The sequence below is a fragment of the Myiozetetes cayanensis genome, unplaced genomic scaffold, assembly GCF_022539395.1.
Source record: "Myiozetetes cayanensis isolate MyiCay16 unplaced genomic scaffold, myiCay2020 scf33, whole genome shotgun sequence".
NCBI lineage: Eukaryota > Metazoa > Chordata > Aves > Passeriformes > Tyrannidae > Myiozetetes > Myiozetetes cayanensis.
This window is the reverse complement of record NW_026087555.1, coordinates 3793034-3813941: the sequence shown is the minus strand read 5'-3', so window position 1 is coordinate 3813941 and position 20908 is coordinate 3793034. Positions and strand designations below refer to the sequence as shown.

Genomic DNA, 20908 nt, shown 5'->3' with positions numbered 1-20908 from the left:
TTATAAGCTTACTTGTTTCTAGTCTGGAGTAGGAATATTTGTGTATGGCACAGCATACATCTAGGAGAAATTTCACAGCTGCTGCCAAGTTTTATGAAAAGAAAAATTTTAAGAAGTTGCTCTTATCTAAACCATCACACTGAGTTACAATTGCATTTAGGTTCTGCTGACTTGAAATGAAATTTCAGTTTTAAAACATACATAAAGAACATTCTCTTAAGTTGCTATAAGAAAGCTCTGAAATCTAAATGGACTACAGCTGGTTTTCAGACAAATAACAGCCTCTAGTCTCCCGGAGAAGTACCAGGTAGAAATTGCCTAGCAGGTATCTTTATTCCATGTTAGTCAGCTAACGTAGGTACTGTCGGGGAGACTTGCTTGTCTCAGACCCTCTTGAGAAGAAATCCACTTTTCAAATCCATTTCCAGATGGATTTGCAGACCAAAATATTCCTGGCAAGTTCTGGTAAGCTTTTGTTTTTCACTCAGTGTTTCTTTGATGCTTATTCCACTTTTGCCTCACTTGAATCAGAAAGAATGAAAGCAATTAAAAACTGCCCAAACTCTTCCATCGGAAATATGTTAGAATCCCCCAGTGCTTTCCCCAAAGCTGTGTTCAGCTCTAGGTAATAAGGTCTTCAAAATCTCGTAAGATTTCAGTTTAAGGATTAGAAATGTATTTCTGATTTTTTTGTGAAGAGAAGGGAAAACTTAAAATGAATGCTTTTAGATGAGACAGATTTATTAAGATGTGAGCTGCCAAGGCCGTGGTGATGTCCTACAGGCATACATCACTTAATGGGGAAAATCAGAGCATTTCTTTTCAGTACTGAAAAGGAAGCATGTAGAGGATCATATTCGAGGAAGTTCATGTGAGTCCTTCAGCAGATAAAAGAGAAAACAATAACTTAGTCATAGGACACTTGGCTATTATCACAATATATTTCTAAGTTTGGCTAGGCCTGAAGTTCTGTGGTGAATATGAAAAACAGGATTCCTACCGGAGATAGCTTAGAGTCTAGGACAGTCAAAAGAGAAAATACCATTAAGGCAGCAAGAGGGAGAAATTTCAGCTTTATTCTATGTAATTATCAACGTGCAAAATGGCTTGTGAAGTCAGCATTAACAGATGAAGTTAATGATTTCTCTGGCCATATTGTCAAAAATTCCTTTGCCTGCTAGCTGTCTTTGAGAGCAGTGGGATTAAGAGATTCTCTCTGACATCTAACAGAGAGTGTTCTATTGCTTTAGGAAAAAAAAAATTGAACCAAGAAAGTCTTTTAGGAAAAGGTGCTGCCTTTCCACCACTCACTAGCAGAATTTGTCTTTGCGTTTGAAATAAGATCTGCATTGGGTGTAATCCTAGTGTTTTGTGTGCATCTCAGGTATTTTCTTGAAGTTTAGTGTAATAAAACTTCTGCAGTTTTGTTTAGTGCAATCTGTTGTTTTTCTTATTCCCAGTAGTATTTTCCTGGAGCCCCTGGTGGTCTAGTGGTAAAGGCGCCGCGCTATCACCGCGGAGACCCGGGTTCGATTCCCGGTCAGGGCCACTCCCGGGCAGGTGGAGCTCGTTAGCCCTTAAAGGCAACCCACCTACGTCCTAAGGACCTCGCTGCCACCGTCCAAGCTCACTTGGCCCCGGCAGATGAACCTTAGGATTAAAGGGTGGGCTCAGTTCCGCGCACACTGTGTCTCACCTAAAAAATCCAATGCGCAGGCTGGAAGGTGTAAAGACCTTCCCCGGATCTTCGCTCGCGAAGACTGGCCATTATTTATTATAGTATTTTCCTAAGCCTTGTTTTGCCTTAAAAAAAAAAGCAAACAATAAACCAACACAACAAAAACCCACCAAAACCAACAAAACCCAGAACCAGCAATTGACATCAGGATTATTTAAAAGATACTATTAAGAACAGCTAGCCTGGCTTTCCAGGTTGGATCAGCTAGTACGTGTTAGCCTGATACTTAAGTTGTGTTAGCTATCATGGCATCGATGGCTACTTTTAGATTTTGTTGACCTGGATGATTCCTCCCTGAGTATTTGGTATTCGGTTTTGGACTCAGAATTTTTCTTAAAGTTTGCTCATATGAGACCAGGTCTGTTTCAAAGAGACTTCTAAGTAGATGTGAGGATGATTTGGCTGTTGCCATTCTTCTCTTTTTTAATTCAGATATGCATACTCTAACAGTTCATAGAGTTTAATTTGCACCTTACCATGAGACCCCACACATATCTGTCATCTCTGTAGCATTTGAAGTGTATCTCAGGTGCTACAATGAAGATGATCCATTGCTTTCCCATCAGTCACCTGAAAGATTTTCAGGACAGGTCTGAACACGCAGTTTCAAAAGTGACCAAATGCTGCGGTGAAGATATGTGCTACACCCACTGCTACCTCATAGGAATTCCAACTGAGGCAAGTTATTTGTCCTTTCAGGCACCTATGAAAACTGGACGGTCTCAAATGTTTTGGGTTTTTTCTATGCAGTTAATCAATTTTTGCTTGATGACAACTGTGCTAATATGAGCTGAGTGTCACCGGTACAGTTGAGCAGAGAATTTAGAACTTGTGGACAAAACAGCACTTAAATGCCTTTTGTCAACAGCCTGTAGGTATTTGGTCAGGATCAAAGTAGAAAACTGGAATACACTCAAAATCACATATCATTTATCAGATATGAAAATATATAAGCATATTAAATTATATATAATCTGTTTGTATTGTGGAAAGAGAGAGTACCTGTGGGTTTCCTGCTGAAAGAGGTAACGCAAGTGTTACTTAAACACTCTTTGAGACCTGGGAAGAGATACTTCAAAGTCCAAATGTGAATTGAGCTCAAGAGAAGACCTGAATCTAACAACAGCAGGATGTGTAAAACATGTTTTAAATGTTACAGTCTTTTAGATGCAGCGCAGTATGTTTCACATTCCTTGGCAACATTCTCTGTAGATCTCTCTTACTGCAATGATTTTTTTTTTTTACATGCTTTTATTCAAAACAAAATGGGAGAAAGGGAAGGGCATGAGTCATTCTGTGTGCCTCTACTCATTCTTGAGCTTGCATCTCAGGATTCTTGTGGCCTTTTCTTAATATACACGTGCCTCTTAATATCCTGTAGCATCCTTTCCAGTACCACTGCAAGCTCTACTGTTCTGAAAGGAACACTTGAGCATAACTTCCCAAGGGAAAACAGTCTTTTTTTTTTTAGCACTTCTTTGGCACTGCAACTTAAGAGCCAACCTCTGAGGAAGAGCACAGATGTCATGTGATTCCTACCTCCTTCCGCAATTTTCCAGATGGGCCAGGCTTCTGCACTGTGGTGGGTTGATCCTGGCTGGATGCCAGGTGCCCACCAAAGCCACTCTATCACTTCCATCCACAAATGGATAGGGGATAGAAAAGATAGTCTCATGAATTGAGATCAGGACAGAGAGAGATCACTCATCAATTACTGTCATGGGTAAAACAGATGACTAAGGGAAAGTAGTTGAATTTATTACCAAACAAAATCAGAGTTAGATAATGAAAAGTAAAACAAATCTTAACAACACTTTCCCTTCACCCCTCCCTCCTTCCCAGGCTTATCTTTATTCCTGATTCTCTATCTCTTCCACCCCAGAAATACAGGGAGGGGGGAATGGGGATTATGGTCACTTCATCACGTTGTTTCTGATGCTGCTTCCTCCTTGGGGAGAGGAGTCCTTTCCCTACTCCAGCGTGAGGTCCCTCCTATGGGAGACAGTCCTCCATGAACTCCTCCAATGTGAGTCCATCCCATGGGCTGCAGTTCTTCATGAACTGGTCCAGCATTGATCCCTTTCCATGGGGTGCAGTCCTTCAGGCACAGGCTGCTCCAGCATGGATACCCCATGGGGTCACAAGTCCTGCCAACAAACCTGCCCCAGTGTGGAATGTCACAAAACTGGGAATTTGCTGTGACTTAGGAGAGAGATAGGGATTTGGGGGGTGGGGGGTGGTGGTGTTAATCTTTTTCAAGTGTTTGAGCCATCTCCACAACAGTCATGACAATTGCCACACATCAGGGACTTCCATTGGCATTGTCAGTCTGAAGCCTTTGCAGCTGTGATAGCTGGAACAGGTAAAAAAAAGCAGCTTTGCCCATGTGTTACTAAGAATTACGTAGTATTTTTATAAACTGTGTCCCTTTTTATTGCTTAGGAACAACAATCTGTGAAAACAAGATACAGTGTCCAATACAGACTACTGTATCTTTCCTCCTGAAAATTCAAGGACCTAGAAATGGTTTTTCAGAGCAGATGTTGGTGCAGCTCTGCAGGAGTACTCAACGATACAGATGAAGGTAAAGAGAGGTCTTGCCCAGCAGGGTATCTCTCCCTTCTAGGAGAATTTGGTGAGAGAAACTCACTGTTGTGACAGGCACACTCAGTTGCCTTGACATTTTTTTAGAGTTTGCATCTCAGCCACTGGCAAGCGGCATTGTGTGCTAAATATTTTTGGCCTACAGTTACACAAATAAAATCAGGTATCATGATTTACTTCATTAATATGTCTATCATAGTCTTCCCAAGTCAGTTTTGAGGACGTGAACATCTCTTGTCAGCTTGCAGAGGGGCGATTTCTGCATCACTGAAACAGGAGCTATTACAGGTGTGAACGTTTGGCATTCTCACTAGTGCTCTGGGCAGAAAGTATGAACTAGCCCATGAGGCTGGGAAAGATAGTAGAGCTCTTTCAGCTGTGCCTGCATCTCTATCTCCAGAGCTTCCTCATGGCATGTATTTAATAAATTTTGAGTGTCACAATTGTCCTTGAATGACAGCTGGAGTTTACTGAGTGCAGAACCGAAGAGCCACCTCAGTGTAAGTTTTATCAGGGGCAGTTACAGATTTTCCTTATAGGCTCCCTCTCATTGTGCTGTGTCAAGCCCCAGAGAACCTGCAGTTTGGCAAGAGGAGAATATAGAGTTACAAGGGAGGTGTCCATGGAAGGTCAACTTGGGTCATTTCCATGTAAAACAACTTTGGTTAGTTCTACAATTCCTGATCCTTCTGCATCTTTGCTGAGTGAAATCTGAAATCTGGAAGGATGAGCAAGCACTCATTTTGGTCAGGAAATGCATGAGACTAAAACACAAGAGGAATACATGTCTTCTTAGTGTTCTTCTATCCCAACTTTCCCCTCACCATCTCTCTGGTCACCTTCACCCTGTGAAGGGCCATGTCAGCAGCCAGACCAGACTACTTCCACAGGACACAAGAAGCTTTGGGAGGCAGGGGGCATGCATGTGTGGCAACAGAGCAACTTCTGTTCAGCCTCCCCAGGCTGGGGGAGGTTCAAGCCTCAAGCCCCTGGAAAGATTTTGAAGGTTCCTGTGGAGGACAGTCTTTGTGAATATCTTGCATTTAAAAAAACATCTTGTACCAGATGTAAATTTTCAGTGCTTTGGGGCTGAGTGCAAATGTTTAGAGATTGTGGTGTGCTTGTATGACTAAAATTACTCAGACTACATCTGGATTGATGTTGGACCAAGTGAATCAGAGGATTGAGGCACAGATATCTGTACGGCAGTCTTTTCTGGAGTTTTACACAGGTCTCAGTGCCTTAACTAGAGCTTCTGACAGCTGCTGCTGTATATGCTGAAACTCCTAACCTCCAACTGACTACTTCTCTTAAACACACAGCTAAACCCTGGGTTCCACTTTGACTTATTTCTAATTGACTCAGGAGAGGAAAAAGAGGCATCAGTCAAGAAGGGTCTTTGGACATAGGTTATAATTCAGATGTTCACCTTTGCTCCTTCTGATTTGGAAATTTTCCTTCCCAAAACCTCAGGAGTAGTGGAGCATAATCATCTTTGATTTTACACAGTTTGCAGTTTAGTAAGTCACTAGTTCAACTTCTCTGTGTGTGCTCTGAAGCACAGCATAGAGCAGTGATGTCAGAAGGCAGTCTCTGAAAATAAAAAGGAATTAATAGCAGATGAACAAACAACTGCTTGCTTTATCTTTTCCTGATATTTTGCATGCCATTTAGCTTGTGATTAAAGCAGCAATAATTTACATCTCTAGGTCTGCTTATTACTTCCAAAAAAGTAGCCTTTTATTTAGTGGGGGTTTTTTTTGTTTGGTTGTGGTTTTTTGGTTTTGTTTTTGTTTATTGATTTATTTTTTTGTGGTGTTGAAGCTTTTCATACTCTAAAAAAGCCACAGGGAACCTTAGACCAAGGCATGTTAAGATTTCCACAGACAGGACATTTGCTTTCAAAGTTAAATGCACTTTAAATTGTCACTCAATATGAAATTATAAGAGTAAATTTACCCAAACAGCATGATGCTTTCATATTTTTCCCCATGGTTTCTGGCCCTGAGAGACCAGTCTGTCCCTTTTCTTGCTTCCATGCCCTATGACTTATCATAGAGCAAGGACAACAGAGGTAATGTGGTTTCATGGTATTGCTATGGGGGAAAATGCCACCTTAATCCTGTGATGGATATGAGGAGTCTGATTTTCATCTTGTGTACCAGTGTAAATTGTGGTTAGCTTTGTCTGACCCAGCTCAACTGCTCTTCTCTCTTTGAAGTCAATAGTCACCCAGTTTGCTCTGAGTTTCAATGCAGAAGGTACATCTTTGTGCTTCTGTGTCTCAGCTGGCCTATTTAGAAATCACGATTTCCTATCATGGCAAATGGAAATCTTATGAAATTCTCGAGACCCTTGTTATGGACTGCTGGCTTCACTGAGACTTGGTGGAAGTGAACCAACAGGCTCTAAAGCAAGCATTGTTGGAGGTGAATGATCTCAACAAATTTTATTCAAACCCCTGAATAAGAGGTGGATATGTCTTCACAAGGACCCAAGATCCTTTTGTGGCTTCTCGCAGTTCAGCTTGGGAAAATATGCATGGATCTCTGGTAACTGGAATGATAAAGGAAAAATAATTTGCATATCCTTATTGAATACAGAAACCAGCATTCATTTACAAGACAAAGCAGCATAAACCTAGGTAACGAATGCAAATGAAAACTTGAAAAAGACAAAATTAATTGGTAAATTTTAATTACAAAGTTGTATTATGTAGTAGCCAGCACAGTAGCCAGCTGTGGGTCTCACTTGGTTTTCTGTATTTAATAGTATTGTCTTTCATCAACACTGGGGTAAAGAAAACTGTTGGAGTCGTTTTTTCTCAGACCTACTATGTTCTCATGAAACATTTAAGCTCAGGCAGAAAAGCATCCACAGAGAGCGAAAGGCAGGTCTGTGTCTCCAGTGTGGGCTGCAGGCACTGTGCTATAGAATGATTGGATAAGTCTTCTCATTTATTTGTTGTTCTGTTCCTGTTTTCTTGTTTACCTTCATTTCATTTTTGTTTTCAGTTGACATGTGGTCAGTAGGGTGCATCATGGGAGAAATGATTAAAGGTGCTGTGTTGTTTCCTGGCACTGATCGTATCCTTCTTGGCCTCAGTAGGTACTTCCAACCCTTTCCCTTCCAGCCTCTTCCCACTACACTAGTGCTGACATATATCTGTACTGTACCTAAAGAGCTAAGTCCCACTGCAAAATCCCTGCAAACCAACATGTCAACAGACCATTACTGCCTCTCAGCAAAAGCCTTAGGTGGAAGCTGCAGTAAGTATAGCATAAGGAGATGGAAAACAACATCCTACATGGCTCATCAAAATCGCCTTCTGCAGCCAGTGACGGCAGTTCTGTTGTTATGAATGTCTCTTTATTAATTCGGTGGTGGGCGGGAGAGGTGTGTTACATAAAAGAGGTTTCTTAAAGGTTGTAGCAGGGTAGGCATAAGTCACTGTTTGCCTTAGGATGACATGTAAGAGGTTCTGCATTTTACATGCATTCCTGCATGTCAGGTTAACTCAGACACGGCTCATAGAAATGCTTATTTCTTTGTTTGTTTGCTCTGCAAGTGGTATTAAAGTAGAAAAGTAGGAAAAGGCTTCAGTTTGGACACGACTACTTCTTCTCAAGACTAAAATTATCAGTTTGTAGCAATTTAATTACTCAGAAGGCTGGGAATTTCTTGAGCAACTGTTATAGCAGACTTCAGTCTGTCATCCTTTATTTAAGTAAATGTAGCTATTATGTGAAAGCAGAATAAATTCTTGACATATTCTTGAAGTGATTTATAGATAAGTGCATTAAATCAGTGGACAAGAGAACCAAGCAGACTAGGTACACATGTTTTCCTTAGAGACCATTATACATTCAGGACTGAGGTAGACATATTTCTTATTTTATTTGATGCTTTATTAAAACTTTGGTATGTAATTTATTGTTTATCAGATTGTGAAAATGTTTCTTATGCTCAACAGCAGTTGAGCATGCTTGGTCTAACTCCAGCCATTCATGGTCCATAGGATTATGAAAATGAGAAAGGGAAATGACCAATGTACAAGTTTTCCTCCTAATTTAAACTCTGTGTTTAGAGGAGTTTCCAGGCATTATTCATTTTCATGTAACTTCCTCTGAATGTGTGTGCATGTATGCTTATGTGTGTGTGCATACACATATCAATTCAATTCAGCACTTCACTTTTGGCCTCATTCACACTTTAAAGGTTTCAGTATTTTGATCAAAATGTGGAAAAAGTATTATCTGAAGAGTATTAAAGAAATAAAACTTGGCAATTATATCATTAATATTTTCACAGCCTTGTCTAGTAAGATTCTAATGTGGTCCAAAGTGCTGTGTGAGCATCTGCGTATGAAGTGAACAATACACTTTCCTTGTGTTTTCATGTGGTCTGGAGCACATATCTTCTGCATATGTGATGGTAAACCTTTCTCTTCTATGTGTTAATTGGAAATCATTAGCACCTATTTGAGTTCTGGAAGATTGGCTCAGGCTGTGCTTGTGTTTCCTGTGAATGTGGAGTGAGACATATTTATGTGTAGGGGTTAGCATCCTTCAGTACTTGGAACTCTTTTTATGTTCATAGATTTACATTTTGTAAGGTATCATTTAAAGAAAGCCCCAAATAAATACAAAAAGAATATCTCTTAAATAGCACTTCAAAAACTGGTTTCTTTGATACAGCTTCATACTTGTTAAAAAAGAAGTTGCATAAACCCTCTATAATTAAACTGTTGTGTTCTGTCTGTTACTGCAATAACTCCACAGAAATCATCATTACCAGCTGCTGATGCGTTTGGGATTGGTCTGTAATTGAGTTCACATTCTACACTTGTTTTCTTAACACGTTGCTAAACTTGCACTGTGTTTTATGTACCACTCCGCTTTTCTTCTGCTGTTTCATGAGTGTCTATTCTGCGAACAGAGAATGATGTCGCTGCTTTCTTTCAAGTTGCTGAGCATCCCTCCTCAAAGCCACTTCTCCAAATCCATTCCCCCCACCCCTTCCCTGCTGCTGAGCAGCCACCAGCTGGGGTTCAACACTTCTGGCTCCCCTGCCCACCTGTGCAGCTGAAAACAAGTCAGAAAGCTCCTGAAACTGATGACCTCCTGGCATCTTCCTTACCCCTGCACAGAAAATGCTCACTGCTGTGAAAAGGATTATTTCTTTAGATGAATTATGGAGTTGGGCTGACGAACGCTGAGTGGATAGGGAGGGGGAACCCCGGCGCAAGAAGCCTTTCCTTTTACCCCTTGCTCCGAGAGGGAGAGTGCCCTTCCCCTGGTCCCCCCACCCCGCGGCACCTCATGGCCCCCCAGAGAGACCACCGGACCGTCAGGCAGGCAGGAGAGAAGCAGGCTGAGAGAGCATTTATTGATCTGGCTTAAATAGCTTTTGGAGGGATCACAATGTGACCATTGGGAGGTCAGGAGGTGTTACAAACCAACCAATTACAAGAAAGGGTTAACAGTCCAGTTATCTCTCAGACATTCCAAAGGTACAGTGAGGGGTTTTGGGAACAAGAAGGGTTACACAAAGGCTTACAATCACCATCTTGGGAACGTGGACACTTTAACAACATTACAAACTTCTGCATTCTTTTATATCCTAAAAGCATACTGCAACATTGGGCAGCTGTATAATTCCATCAGCAAGGACTATAAGCCCTAAGAGTTTGAGGGCAGCATTCTTAAGGATGTATTTAAGTGTAGGAGCAAGTGTAATTAAATATCTGCTTCTTTAAAAAAGTTTCCTCTTTGACATAAAACTGTTGTAAAATGGGTTAAGACTGGCAGCATACCAGAATCTGCTATCAGTAATTTTTTCTTAACAACAGTGCTTCATTTCACAACCACACTGTGATTTGAAGAGTATTTAATACTAATTTGTGTCAATTTTTATGTATAAATAACTATGAAAAGCAGTTTTGAAGCTGAAAGACTGAATATTGAATTGAATTGAATATTCATGAGAAATGCTTTGTCAGTCATATATTTGACCGCAAAATTTACTCTTTGCCATTTTCCAGTGGTTAAGGAGTGTAGGTCATTTGATACTGTTACTGTTTACACAACTAAATGGTCCACTCAGCTTACTTAAAAAATTATTTAGCAAAATTCACAAGCAGAAAAGCAGAAAATGCCTCTTAAGTGCAGAATGGAGTGCTTGGCTAGGCTGCAGCTCTGTTCCACTCCCATAATCCATTTGAATTCACTGAAATCACTTGGGTGAAGCTGAGAACAGAACCCACCTCTTCTTTTTTAAACTTCCAGTTGTGAAGGATGATTTGCAGTGTCCAAAATAATCCTGATCTTTACTGATCCTTGAAATTTTACTGTTTCTCTACCATTTTTGGTGCATGCATGTGATGTAGTTAATTGTGAGCTAAAGCCCTTTTTTTTTTTTCTTAATTTCACATGAAATTTCTTTTCAAGGTTGACAGCAGTAGTTCTGCTTTAAAAAAAACCAACCCTATTATCATGAAACTTGGATATGCTTGTGCCTTGAGCAAGGAGAAAATGGCGACATGGTGTGTTGTGTTGCCTCAGAAGCAACTGTACCTGTGAGTTGACTCTTGTTCCATGTGTTCTCAAGATTTTATGAGGGAGACTGTTACTCTTTTCTCATCACTGCATAAATGATCTGAAGAAATTGAGAAGGTGCCTCAGTCCTCTGGTGAGCTGTGAAATGGTAGTTATACTTTTTTTTTTAAACCACTGAATTCATTTTGGGCAGATAAGGATGAATGTGCCTTTAAATCCTGTAGCTGGGAATGCTTAGGGAGACAAGTATGTATTCAGTACAGAGGTGGAAGGTTAGCATGTCAGCTTCTCTTGGTATAAACCACAGATGTCTGCAAAAGGTATCACAGAGCCTTATTCTGCAACTGCAGTCATGCTGTGCATGTCAAAGAGATTGGGGCAGAGGGGTTCTATGCACAGTTTTATGATTCATTTTGGAGGTATTTAATAATGCTAATGCATTACCTACCTCTAGGATGGATACATCATCATCGTGCATCCAGCAGTACATGTTACAAAGTCAGAAATGCATCACCACAGAAGGTTCCAGGAAGCTAGAAACAGACAGGAGTACTACAAGTAGATACTGCAGTAGTGAGGAGATGTTCACGTTTTCTTGTGCTTGGAGATTGCAACTCTTGTGCTGCGTGGAAACTGTCGTTAATGATGTGCCAGTTCTGCTGTGCTCCCTTGTCCCTGAGGGCTGCTTCCTAGGGCTCCAACTGACTATCTCCTTGAAGAACTGGAAGTTTGTTTTCCAAAAATTCAGGGTTCTGACTTTACTCTTGGCCTGACCCATATCCCTCAGGACTGCAAGTTCCACCAGTGTGTGCATGATCACTGCAGCCCAGGCCGCCTTCAGTGGACTTCAGTGGTGCCTTGGCAGTGCTGGGTTAGCATTGGATTTGATAATCCTAAATGCCTTTTCCAACCTAAAAAATTCTATGATTCTATGAAATTTCTCTTAGAAGTCGCTAGGCATCAGTCTTACCAGAGATCTTTTGGAATATTCAGCCAGTGCCAGGTGCAGAAGCTGATGTGTTTATAGAGGAAGCTCTCCAGCCATCAACAGACTTGATGGACTGCTGAATAAATACTGGGCGGAACTTCAAAAACATATTATGGAATTCAGAAGATAAACATGGCTCAGGAAGGGCAACTAAATTTCAGGAGACAGCCAAGATCATTAAGATTCTCACAGAGTCAAAACTCACTCCTTCAGACCTTGTGTTGAGACCAGTGCTCAGAAGTTCAAGAGTATGACCAGTGTGAGATGAAGAAAACAGACACAAATACTGTAAGCCATCAGCATCCTTGAAGGACTTTCTTTAATCTATACCGATGGCCATTTGCATTTGTATTTTTCAGTGTATTATTCGCGTTAGAAATCATTAACTTCTTAGGAAAAGCAGCTTTGTGTATTTGCATAGTAAATTAATTCTGCTTTAAATTTGAGATGAGAATGATACTCTCATTGAAAAGTAACTTTTTTTGTGTGTTTTTTTTAATAAGCATCCAAAAAAAAAAAAAAAGTGTACCCAGGCTGAGAAAAACCACTCCCAATACTTGTACAGCATTATTAAATGGCTGAGAGATGGTCCATTGTCTACTTAATTACTTTCAATACAGCAGTGGAACTCTGCTAGAAATGGTTGTACTAAACACAAATTGTTTGAACTTTGACAATGTACTAGCAGCTTATAATTTTATCTTTTATCTCCCCCCCACCTTCTCTGTTTTGTTGCTGCTGCACTGACGAGTAAATGGCATTAGCTTCATTGTCATATGAAAGTCATTAATCTAAGGAGCATAATGTGAGATTTTATCCCCTTCTTGTTCCATTCTTCTTGAAAAACTACCATCTGTATGCAAATATAAGGAAAATGAGAACACACTTGTTCATATCCAGTAATGTAAATCAGTTCATGCATTTTCAAGGAAGTATACTATAGAGGAGATAGCTTTCAAGGCCAAATGCTATGCAACCACATTTTCAATCACTTCCCTAGAAGAACATTTTGAGACCTACAGAAGACACCACATTTTTTAAATCCTGAATATGTAAGAATGCTGAAGCAAGTCCTTGTGGGATAGGTATACATGTATTCTGAAATGGTCTTAATATGCTTTCCTATTACAGGAAGCTATCTTTTTGACAACTGACCTACTGCATATATTTTCACATGAAGCTTTTTTATTTTCCTCTTTATTTAACCTTTTCTCTTTGCTGACTCTCCATCCTTTGAGTAATGAGTACTACTGTTGTGTATTGGAAGTCAGAGGAAACGTAGAGATAGAACTGATGTAAAAGAGTGCGAGAGTAAGACTGAGCTGAAGGTTGCTAGAGTTGACTCAGCTGATACAGACTGATGAATACATAGAAAGGTGTATGCAGTTGAGTATTCTTGCAGAACTTCAAGGCCAACATTTGTCTTTCATTAAACAGTTGAAGTTGAGTAATCATGAAGTGTAAGAAAAACTTGTTTGGAAAGGGCAAAAGGAGCTTTTGAATATTACACAGATGAAAACACAAAATGGTTCTGTTTTCTTGTGACTGAGAAACAGGAGCAACTACAGTTTCCAGGAACTTGTTTACTATGTTTTGCACTCAAGGAGTCCAGTTCTCGATTTCATATCCAAATTGTTGCAGATACACTTGAGATACAGAAGCAAACTGTTCTTGGAAGCACTGATCAAACCCACATCAACTTCACTTGACAAGAACAATAGAAACACTTGTTTTAGGATTCTGCTGTATCACTCAGATCCAACTTCCTATATAGACTCTTATAAACACTTGTAATATTGGAACACTTTTAGATTTTAACACTTGCATGTTGTGACACTTCTGGATGCCCCATCCCTGGAAGTGTTCAAGGCTATTTGGAGGGGGCTCTGAGCAAGCTGGCCCAGTGGAAGGTGTCCCTGCCCATGGCAAGGGTGTTAGGACTAGATCATCTTTAAGGTCCCTTCCAACCCAAGACATTGTATGATTCTGTGATTTGCTTGCTGCTATGTAAGCACAGATGGTCAGTAACTGCGTGAAATGACAGCTAAAAGCCAATAGTATTTGAAAATTTTAGTTAAAGTGTTGTCATACATGTGCACCCAAAAGGTTAATGAGAGCTGCACAACCAACACCACTATCTCCTAACTTCTGAAGAATCGGTTGTAGTCTTCTGAAGTAATTTTATTTGTGCTACATGTTATTTTTATTATCACCACATATTCTATTATAGAATATAAATAGCATCTACTATTCCAATTGCACAATATTTTCTGTTACAGTCTAATTTTTACAAATACCACATTCTTCTCAAAGTGTTCACACAGAAAATGTTCTACATTTACTGTCTTGGCAGATGGTAGCATTTGTAAATGTAAAGTTATTGTAAATTGTGTTGAGATCAGTATGTAAATTGTGGGACTGTGGAAAAAAATATAAATGTGACACTGATGTCTCTCACAGTGAAACTAGTTAGTTTGGTTTTGTAGCAGTCTTATTTTAAAAAGAAAAGTCCAATAAAAAAATATATAATTAGTTGGACTATCATCTTTGCAGTTGGTGCCACAATTTGGTCTTGGGGAGGGAAATATACCGAGTCATTCATAGTAATTATTCTAATTGTGTTGAGTTAGTAGCACCAAAAAATTGCCTGAAGCAGTGCAGTTAGTTCTTATTGGTGGAATGTGCAGATTTAAGGATAAAACTATTTAGAAATGTGATTCTGTCAAGATTTTGAGATTGAAAAGAGATGAACTGTCTGTTTGTTACAAGGAAAACGCCCCATGTCAGTTTTGGTTTTGTTATGCTTACCTTAAAAAAAGCAAGATTTGACATGCCCTAGTTCTAACTAACTCCAGAAGCAACGCATTTAGCCAGAAAGAGTAAATCCTACTCCAGTTGAATGAAACTTGTGCAGATGTGCTGATTAATAGGTGAAGAAAGTGCAATCCAGTCTGCTGGGCAGGGAAGCATGATTCCCCCCATCACCACCACGTCCAAATTCCAACAGCTCTGTTTTAAGCAGGTATTTTGACAGAATTTCTTGTGTTTTTCACATCACAGTTCATAGATGCTGCTTGAGGAAGACTTTAGAAACAGGCTTCATTTTCAGGAGAAGAAGAGAATAATTCCATTAAGTTATTTGTATCACAGTACAGCTAAAACATCCTACAGCAAACGTCAAACCCTCATGCAAAACCTTGCTGTTGAACATAACAAAATATAATCCTTCACTCAAAAATACTCCCTATGATTTAAAAAGATGTAACATGAGAAGGAAAACAAAGAATTACTGTTATTCGGAGACTAGGCAATAATTTGCTGTTGAAATTTCATTTTTTTTTAATAACAAGCTATTACTTTGTACACTGTAGAAATGCTTTTAATATGTTCTGATTGAGACTGAGAAGTATTGTAAATTTTCTCTTATAGCCAAGCTCCATTACCTTATAGCTGTTCAGCCATTTGCAGAAATATCATTTATCTGAACTTGGTAGGCCAACTGAGTGAACAGAACGCTGGTCCTTAATTCACACTTTTGAAATACATTGCATCGATGCACACAGAAACATAAATACTGGTAAACTTTCAGCCGGTACCTCTAAATAGATGATTTTACTGTGGAGTCTTAATTTTTCCAATAGAAACACTTCCTTGATAATTCAAAATATTATTTTTCCTTTAGAAATTCTATACCTTTGCTTTACAAAATTATGTCTCTTAATCTGCAGTTCAGCTTCTGGTTATTTTCCAGGTAAATAACTGAGTGTTTAGAAAGCAAAGGAAGAACAATCCTTAGGACAGTATATGAGTGCAAAGAAAAAAGGTGGTTGGTGAGCTTGGAGCAACCTGAGGCCTCAGTGATAAATCTTCATTCAAAAGATACACATTTCAGAAATGTTTTCTTAAATCTTTGCAGTAACTCTGCATGGCCTCCTTAGTGTTATTAAAAATGTTACAGTGCGAGTGCCAGAGGCAGGCTAATAAATCCAGATCCCCTTTTCTGTCTTAAATCACTCAGATGCTATTGTGAATGGTTGACACATTTTCCTTCATCCTGTTTGGGGCAAGGGACAGCTGAGGTGATTCGAATATTTTTAAAGTAGACATTTCATCATTTCCCAGAGCTTTGGGTTGCAATTATTGCCAACTTTCAGTCTGTCCAACATTTGTTTAATTTCAAGGGGGAAACCAGAATCTTCTGTTTTTCTTCTTTAAAATGTTTTTTTTCACTCAAATGTAGGTTAATCTTCTTTTGGCCTGGGAAATACCTGTCAGGGTTATGCTATCACTAACTTGTAGTTACCATTTTTTCAATTTATGTGCAAATAACATTTATAGTTACAGTCTCTCACTGGTTAATGTAACCTACAGTAGATTTTGATTCACAGTCACTGTGACTGTTCTGTATATTCTGTATATATTTTTTCATTTGTTTCCTGCAGAATTGCTGAAGCTAATTCTGACTGCCAGCTAGAGAAAGCTGCTTATCTTTGCTTCAATAGGTGGATCTCAGATTTTTTTTGAAGACTTTACTTTTTTTTAATCTTGTACCATGATGGGTACAACTTCTCATCATTGGGTTCACCACACATGCATCACAAATGGTGGCTATATAAAATGTTACGGTGAAGTGGAGCTGGACGAGTATTTGGCAAGGATGTTATTACATGTATTGGATCATGTATTGGATCTCAGAATATAATCTAGTCATAGTAAGGTCTAGAAACATTACTAGAGAGAAAAATCTGTGTTTCTGTCTGACTGAAAAATGGTCTGTCTCTACCTGCTTTTGCTGGGCATGGTTTTGTTATTGCTATTACTAGGATCAAAACAAGTCCTGAGTGCTCCATCATGTCGATCTGTGTGTGTGTGTAAATATATATAGAGACCAAATTAATGTATTGTATTTAAGGGTTTGGTAGTATACAAGCAATATAAGTCAGAAATAATACAGTAAGGAAGCATGATTATTCATTCAGATCATTCATTGACTCAAAACCAATCCCTTAAGTTTCTAAGACATAAAGCTGGACCTTTTGGCTCTTGGTGCAAGCCAGGGTTGCAAAAGCTCCAGTGCTGTCCTCCTGCAAAACAAGTCTAGTCGAGGAGTGGAATATGGTGGCTCTGCCACTTCCCTTGGTTTTGAGTCTTGTTTTTGCATTGATGACTCCCTCTCTCAAATTCTTCCAGTTGTGGGTTGTAGTTCACTTGTCTGTTTCTTAGTGGGAGCCTTTCTGTCAGTTTAGAAGAAATGTGTGCATTGGCACTGGGCCATTGTCTAAGGATTTTCCTTCTCCCCTCTCCATCACTGTTGTCAGTGGTTCCCACCGTGTAGGCCCTATTCTGGGAACTTGTACTCTTTTTCCCTTATTAAACACGTCTAGAGCATCTTATTACATCTTCCCTCTCCACATGTCCAAGTCCCGTGAAATTCTGTAATCTCAAAGATTTTTTTTTTCCTTCATGAAATTCCTGAGCAATGGTTAACCTGCTCTGTACAAGTGTAAGCTTTGAAGCAAGTCCTATATTTGGCCCTCACTGTTTATCAAATGGCCTTCAATCAATCTGTACAAGTAATGCTTCCAGTGATGATTTTATAGCTTGGCTTTCTCAACCGTTTAGCTTCTCTTGGCACAACTAACAACATCTGTGTTTCTGTATTCTCTGTTCTTTTCTGCAAAGCATTTACACACTGTTTGAAGTTGCTCAGAAAGGCCTGTTTCTGAAATACTCCAACCAGCAGTCACTGAGGTGTTTTAACTTGAATACAAGTTTAAAATGTCAAACCACTTTATTTTCTAATAAAATGTTTAAATAAATATCCCGGCTACTCTTTGAGCAGCTGTAGTCTCGCATAACTTTAGTGTTGTTGCAATTCTTTGGTTTTCTACTGAGAGAAAGTTTATTTTAATGGACAATATGGGTTAAACTACATACAACTTATAGAGTGTGTATGTGGGAGGGGTTTTTCTACATAAATCTTTGCTTTAGTTTAAAAAATAGTTATTCAGAAAAATCTTTACAAATCACTGCTATTTCTAGCAACTTTTTTCAGTTGAAAATAAAACCATTCAAAACGCTGTTTCAGGATTCTTAAAGGACATGATTAAATAATTTTCATTCTTTTAACCCACTTTTAATTAGTAAACCTGAAATTTTTAAATGAATAATTTGACTTTTGTTCAAATAAGACAGTTCAGGGGAATCCATATTAAGCCTGTCTTTACTTTTCAAAGTATGTGAAAAAACGTTTTCTGTTTCCCTAAAATATTTTTTTTTTTTAATCTAAAGTTGGTACTGCAACTAAGAGCTGGATTTTGCTTAACTTTATTTTATTTTCTTGGTATCTTCATTCTGTTAATCTGATTTCTCTCCTAGTTTGTGAGGAACACAATTAGTATTTGCAAGATTTCACACTTATGACATTCATTACAATAGTAACTTAGAAGAATAATTTTTTATAAAAATCTCTGTGCTGAAATGCTTTGAATGTTTGTATTTGTATTTGTATTTTAAAAGCCTTTTCTTTCCAGTATGTTCTTAACCAAGCTTCCTTAATCATATTTCTTAGCATCAGTCTACTCATGGCTGCATGTACTCTTCCTTTTTTTCCATGTTGTCATCAGATTCTTAGCTCTGTGAAATAGTGTGATGTAGAGATGGCACTGATAATTTGCGTGCTTTTTTGGCACAGTAAGTCTTGTTCTGGACATGTAGGAAGACCTACATAACACCTATCAGATGCTTAGTTGTTATCACAAGAAAACTAAAAAATCAACACCAGAACAACAAAAAAACTCAGTACAAAATGCCTGTAATGTAATTTCTTTTTAAGCATTAGAACCTGTTTCTTATTAGTCAGTGTCAGTCTAACTATGTAGATGTTCAATTTTCAGCCTACATCTGTGCATCATTTGTCTACAGAAAATGATTCCCAGTGCGTTCTTATAACATCAAACAAAATTTTTGAGGGGTTGCTGGTTGGCTGATATCAGAAAAATTAGTACCAATGAAGTTATTGGAGAGAGCGTGAAGCAGATGAGTTGGAGGTGACTTTTGTTTCGTACAGAACTTCTTTAACCCAGCTAAGTCTCACTCTCTACAGACTGAACAGAAAGGACAGGTGCACATGTTGTTCTTCCAGGCTGTGCCTGTGCGATCAAGGGCAGTGGCAGTTACCTACATGTAAAAAAAGAGAGTGCAAGTCATTGGATTTCAAGTTTAAAAAAAAAAAAAAAGTAACAACTGTTGACCCAAAGAGAGGAATCTGCGTGTTTTCCTGTGGTGGTGGTGGTGGTCTTAGGATCGCACAATGCCCTTGACTAAGTATAGTTGTGCAAGAGAGTTTTCCCCTTTGCAACTGTAGGACCTGGAGGCATAGTGAGGAAAAGGTAGTGACTGTAAAGATGTTATGAAGAGAGCTAAACATCTCTAAGGATTCTCAGAGAACACAAGCATAAGTATCAGGAGACTACACTGGGGTTTGCATTTTGTTTTCCTTAACTACTGGTGTTCAGATATTGATCAGTGGAATAAAGTTATTGAGCAGCTGGGAACACCCTGTCCAGAATTCATGAAGAAGCTGCAGCCAACAGTACGGAACTACGTTGAGAACAGACCCAAGTATGCTGGCCTCACTTTCCCCAAACTTTTTCCAGACTCTCTCTTCCCAGCTGACTCGGAACACAACAAACTCAAAGGTATGTCTGAAAAGGGTTTTGGTTCACATGCAACAGCTACAGCTCAGTGAAGGATTTTTGCGATTTTTCTTCTCTCTAGATGCACTCCCATTTAATGCAGTTAATTGCAGGGACAAATGACTACATGGGTTTTGTTCAGTTGAGAGGCTTTTGGAAATGATTTTTGGAGATTCTGGTGCTTGGGCAGCCAAGGGAACTTAATCACTGATGCACTGAGCATATCCCCATGGTGTTCCATGTGATGATTCTGTAAGACGAGGAACTGAGCTGTTATTTTACTCTTATTCTTGAACTTATAATACAAAGGAGCAGTAGAACCTCCATTGGAAGATCTCAGTGTTTGCACTGGGTTTTTTTAGGTGAAAAATATGCCAGATGTCTGCCCCATAACTCTACCTTTACTAGAAAATAGAATGATATTAATAATGTCAACCAAAATGATGTAGCTGAGGTTTAGTATCCACTATGGGTGGATTTCTTCTTTTGAACAAATGCTGTGGGTCAGTTAGCATATGTGAGTGAGAAAACTTTATTACAGTGTGACTACATATGTCCTGTGTAAGAAAAGTTGCAATGATTTTAATCATATATTGCAGTTTTTAATTGAACAGGGTATTGACCTTCAATTAGAAAGAGCAATTAATGTGTGTTTAGTGTAGAAAGGACTTCTCATCACAGCTCTGGACCCCCTGCAAACTTGTGCTGTGAATCAGCTGTGCCCCACTTGGGTCCTTGGAGCCACTTCCTACAGTGGCATGTAACGGTTTTCAATTGCCTGCAATTTGCATGTCATTACATGGCCCAGAATTTTCTTCCAATTAACAACTGTTTCATAGCCAAGCTGCTGTCTTGGCTCTGGGAGCAAAGTGAAATGTCTGAGCAGATGCTTTTGGATACACAGGATTTCATACTCCTACTACAACATAACCGAATAATGGATTTTTTCTGGATTTGCAATTAATGAATAGAAATTACTGTCAAACAGTGCTGTTATCTTTTGGTTACAGAAAATACATACATTTAGCATTATAACATTGATGTTATAATGAATGCCAGTTCTTAAGATATAGTCACAGAACAAGAAACAGTACATTAGGAAAAAAACCCCACTTGTGCAGCATTGTATCATCCCATGTCCTGTCCAAATATTTCACCATAATGTAATGCTAGTGGTTTAATGAGATCTTGCTTTTACTCACTATGTGTTGATCCAAGGCTACAGATTTGAAGTTATTGCTTCTAATGGAGTACCCTAAGATCAACCTAGTATCTATACTTCTTTAAGATATGTAATTTTAATGGATGAAAAAAGCTAACTGAA

The 20908-nt window shown here is 39.0% G+C and overlaps 1 protein-coding gene across 10 annotated transcripts in view; it reads left to right on the top strand.

Moving 5' to 3' along the window:
* MAPK10 (mitogen-activated protein kinase 10) overlaps positions 1-20908 on the top strand; it is a 170832-nt gene that overhangs the window by 120294 nt on the left and 29630 nt on the right. For all 10 annotated transcript variants that reach the window (XM_050327399.1, XM_050327400.1, XM_050327401.1 and 7 more), the window contains one exon: positions 19405-19587. In XM_050327399.1, coding sequence (XP_050183356.1) covers positions 19405-19587 — 183 coding nt within the window. The remainder of the gene's footprint in view (positions 1-19404; positions 19588-20908) is intronic.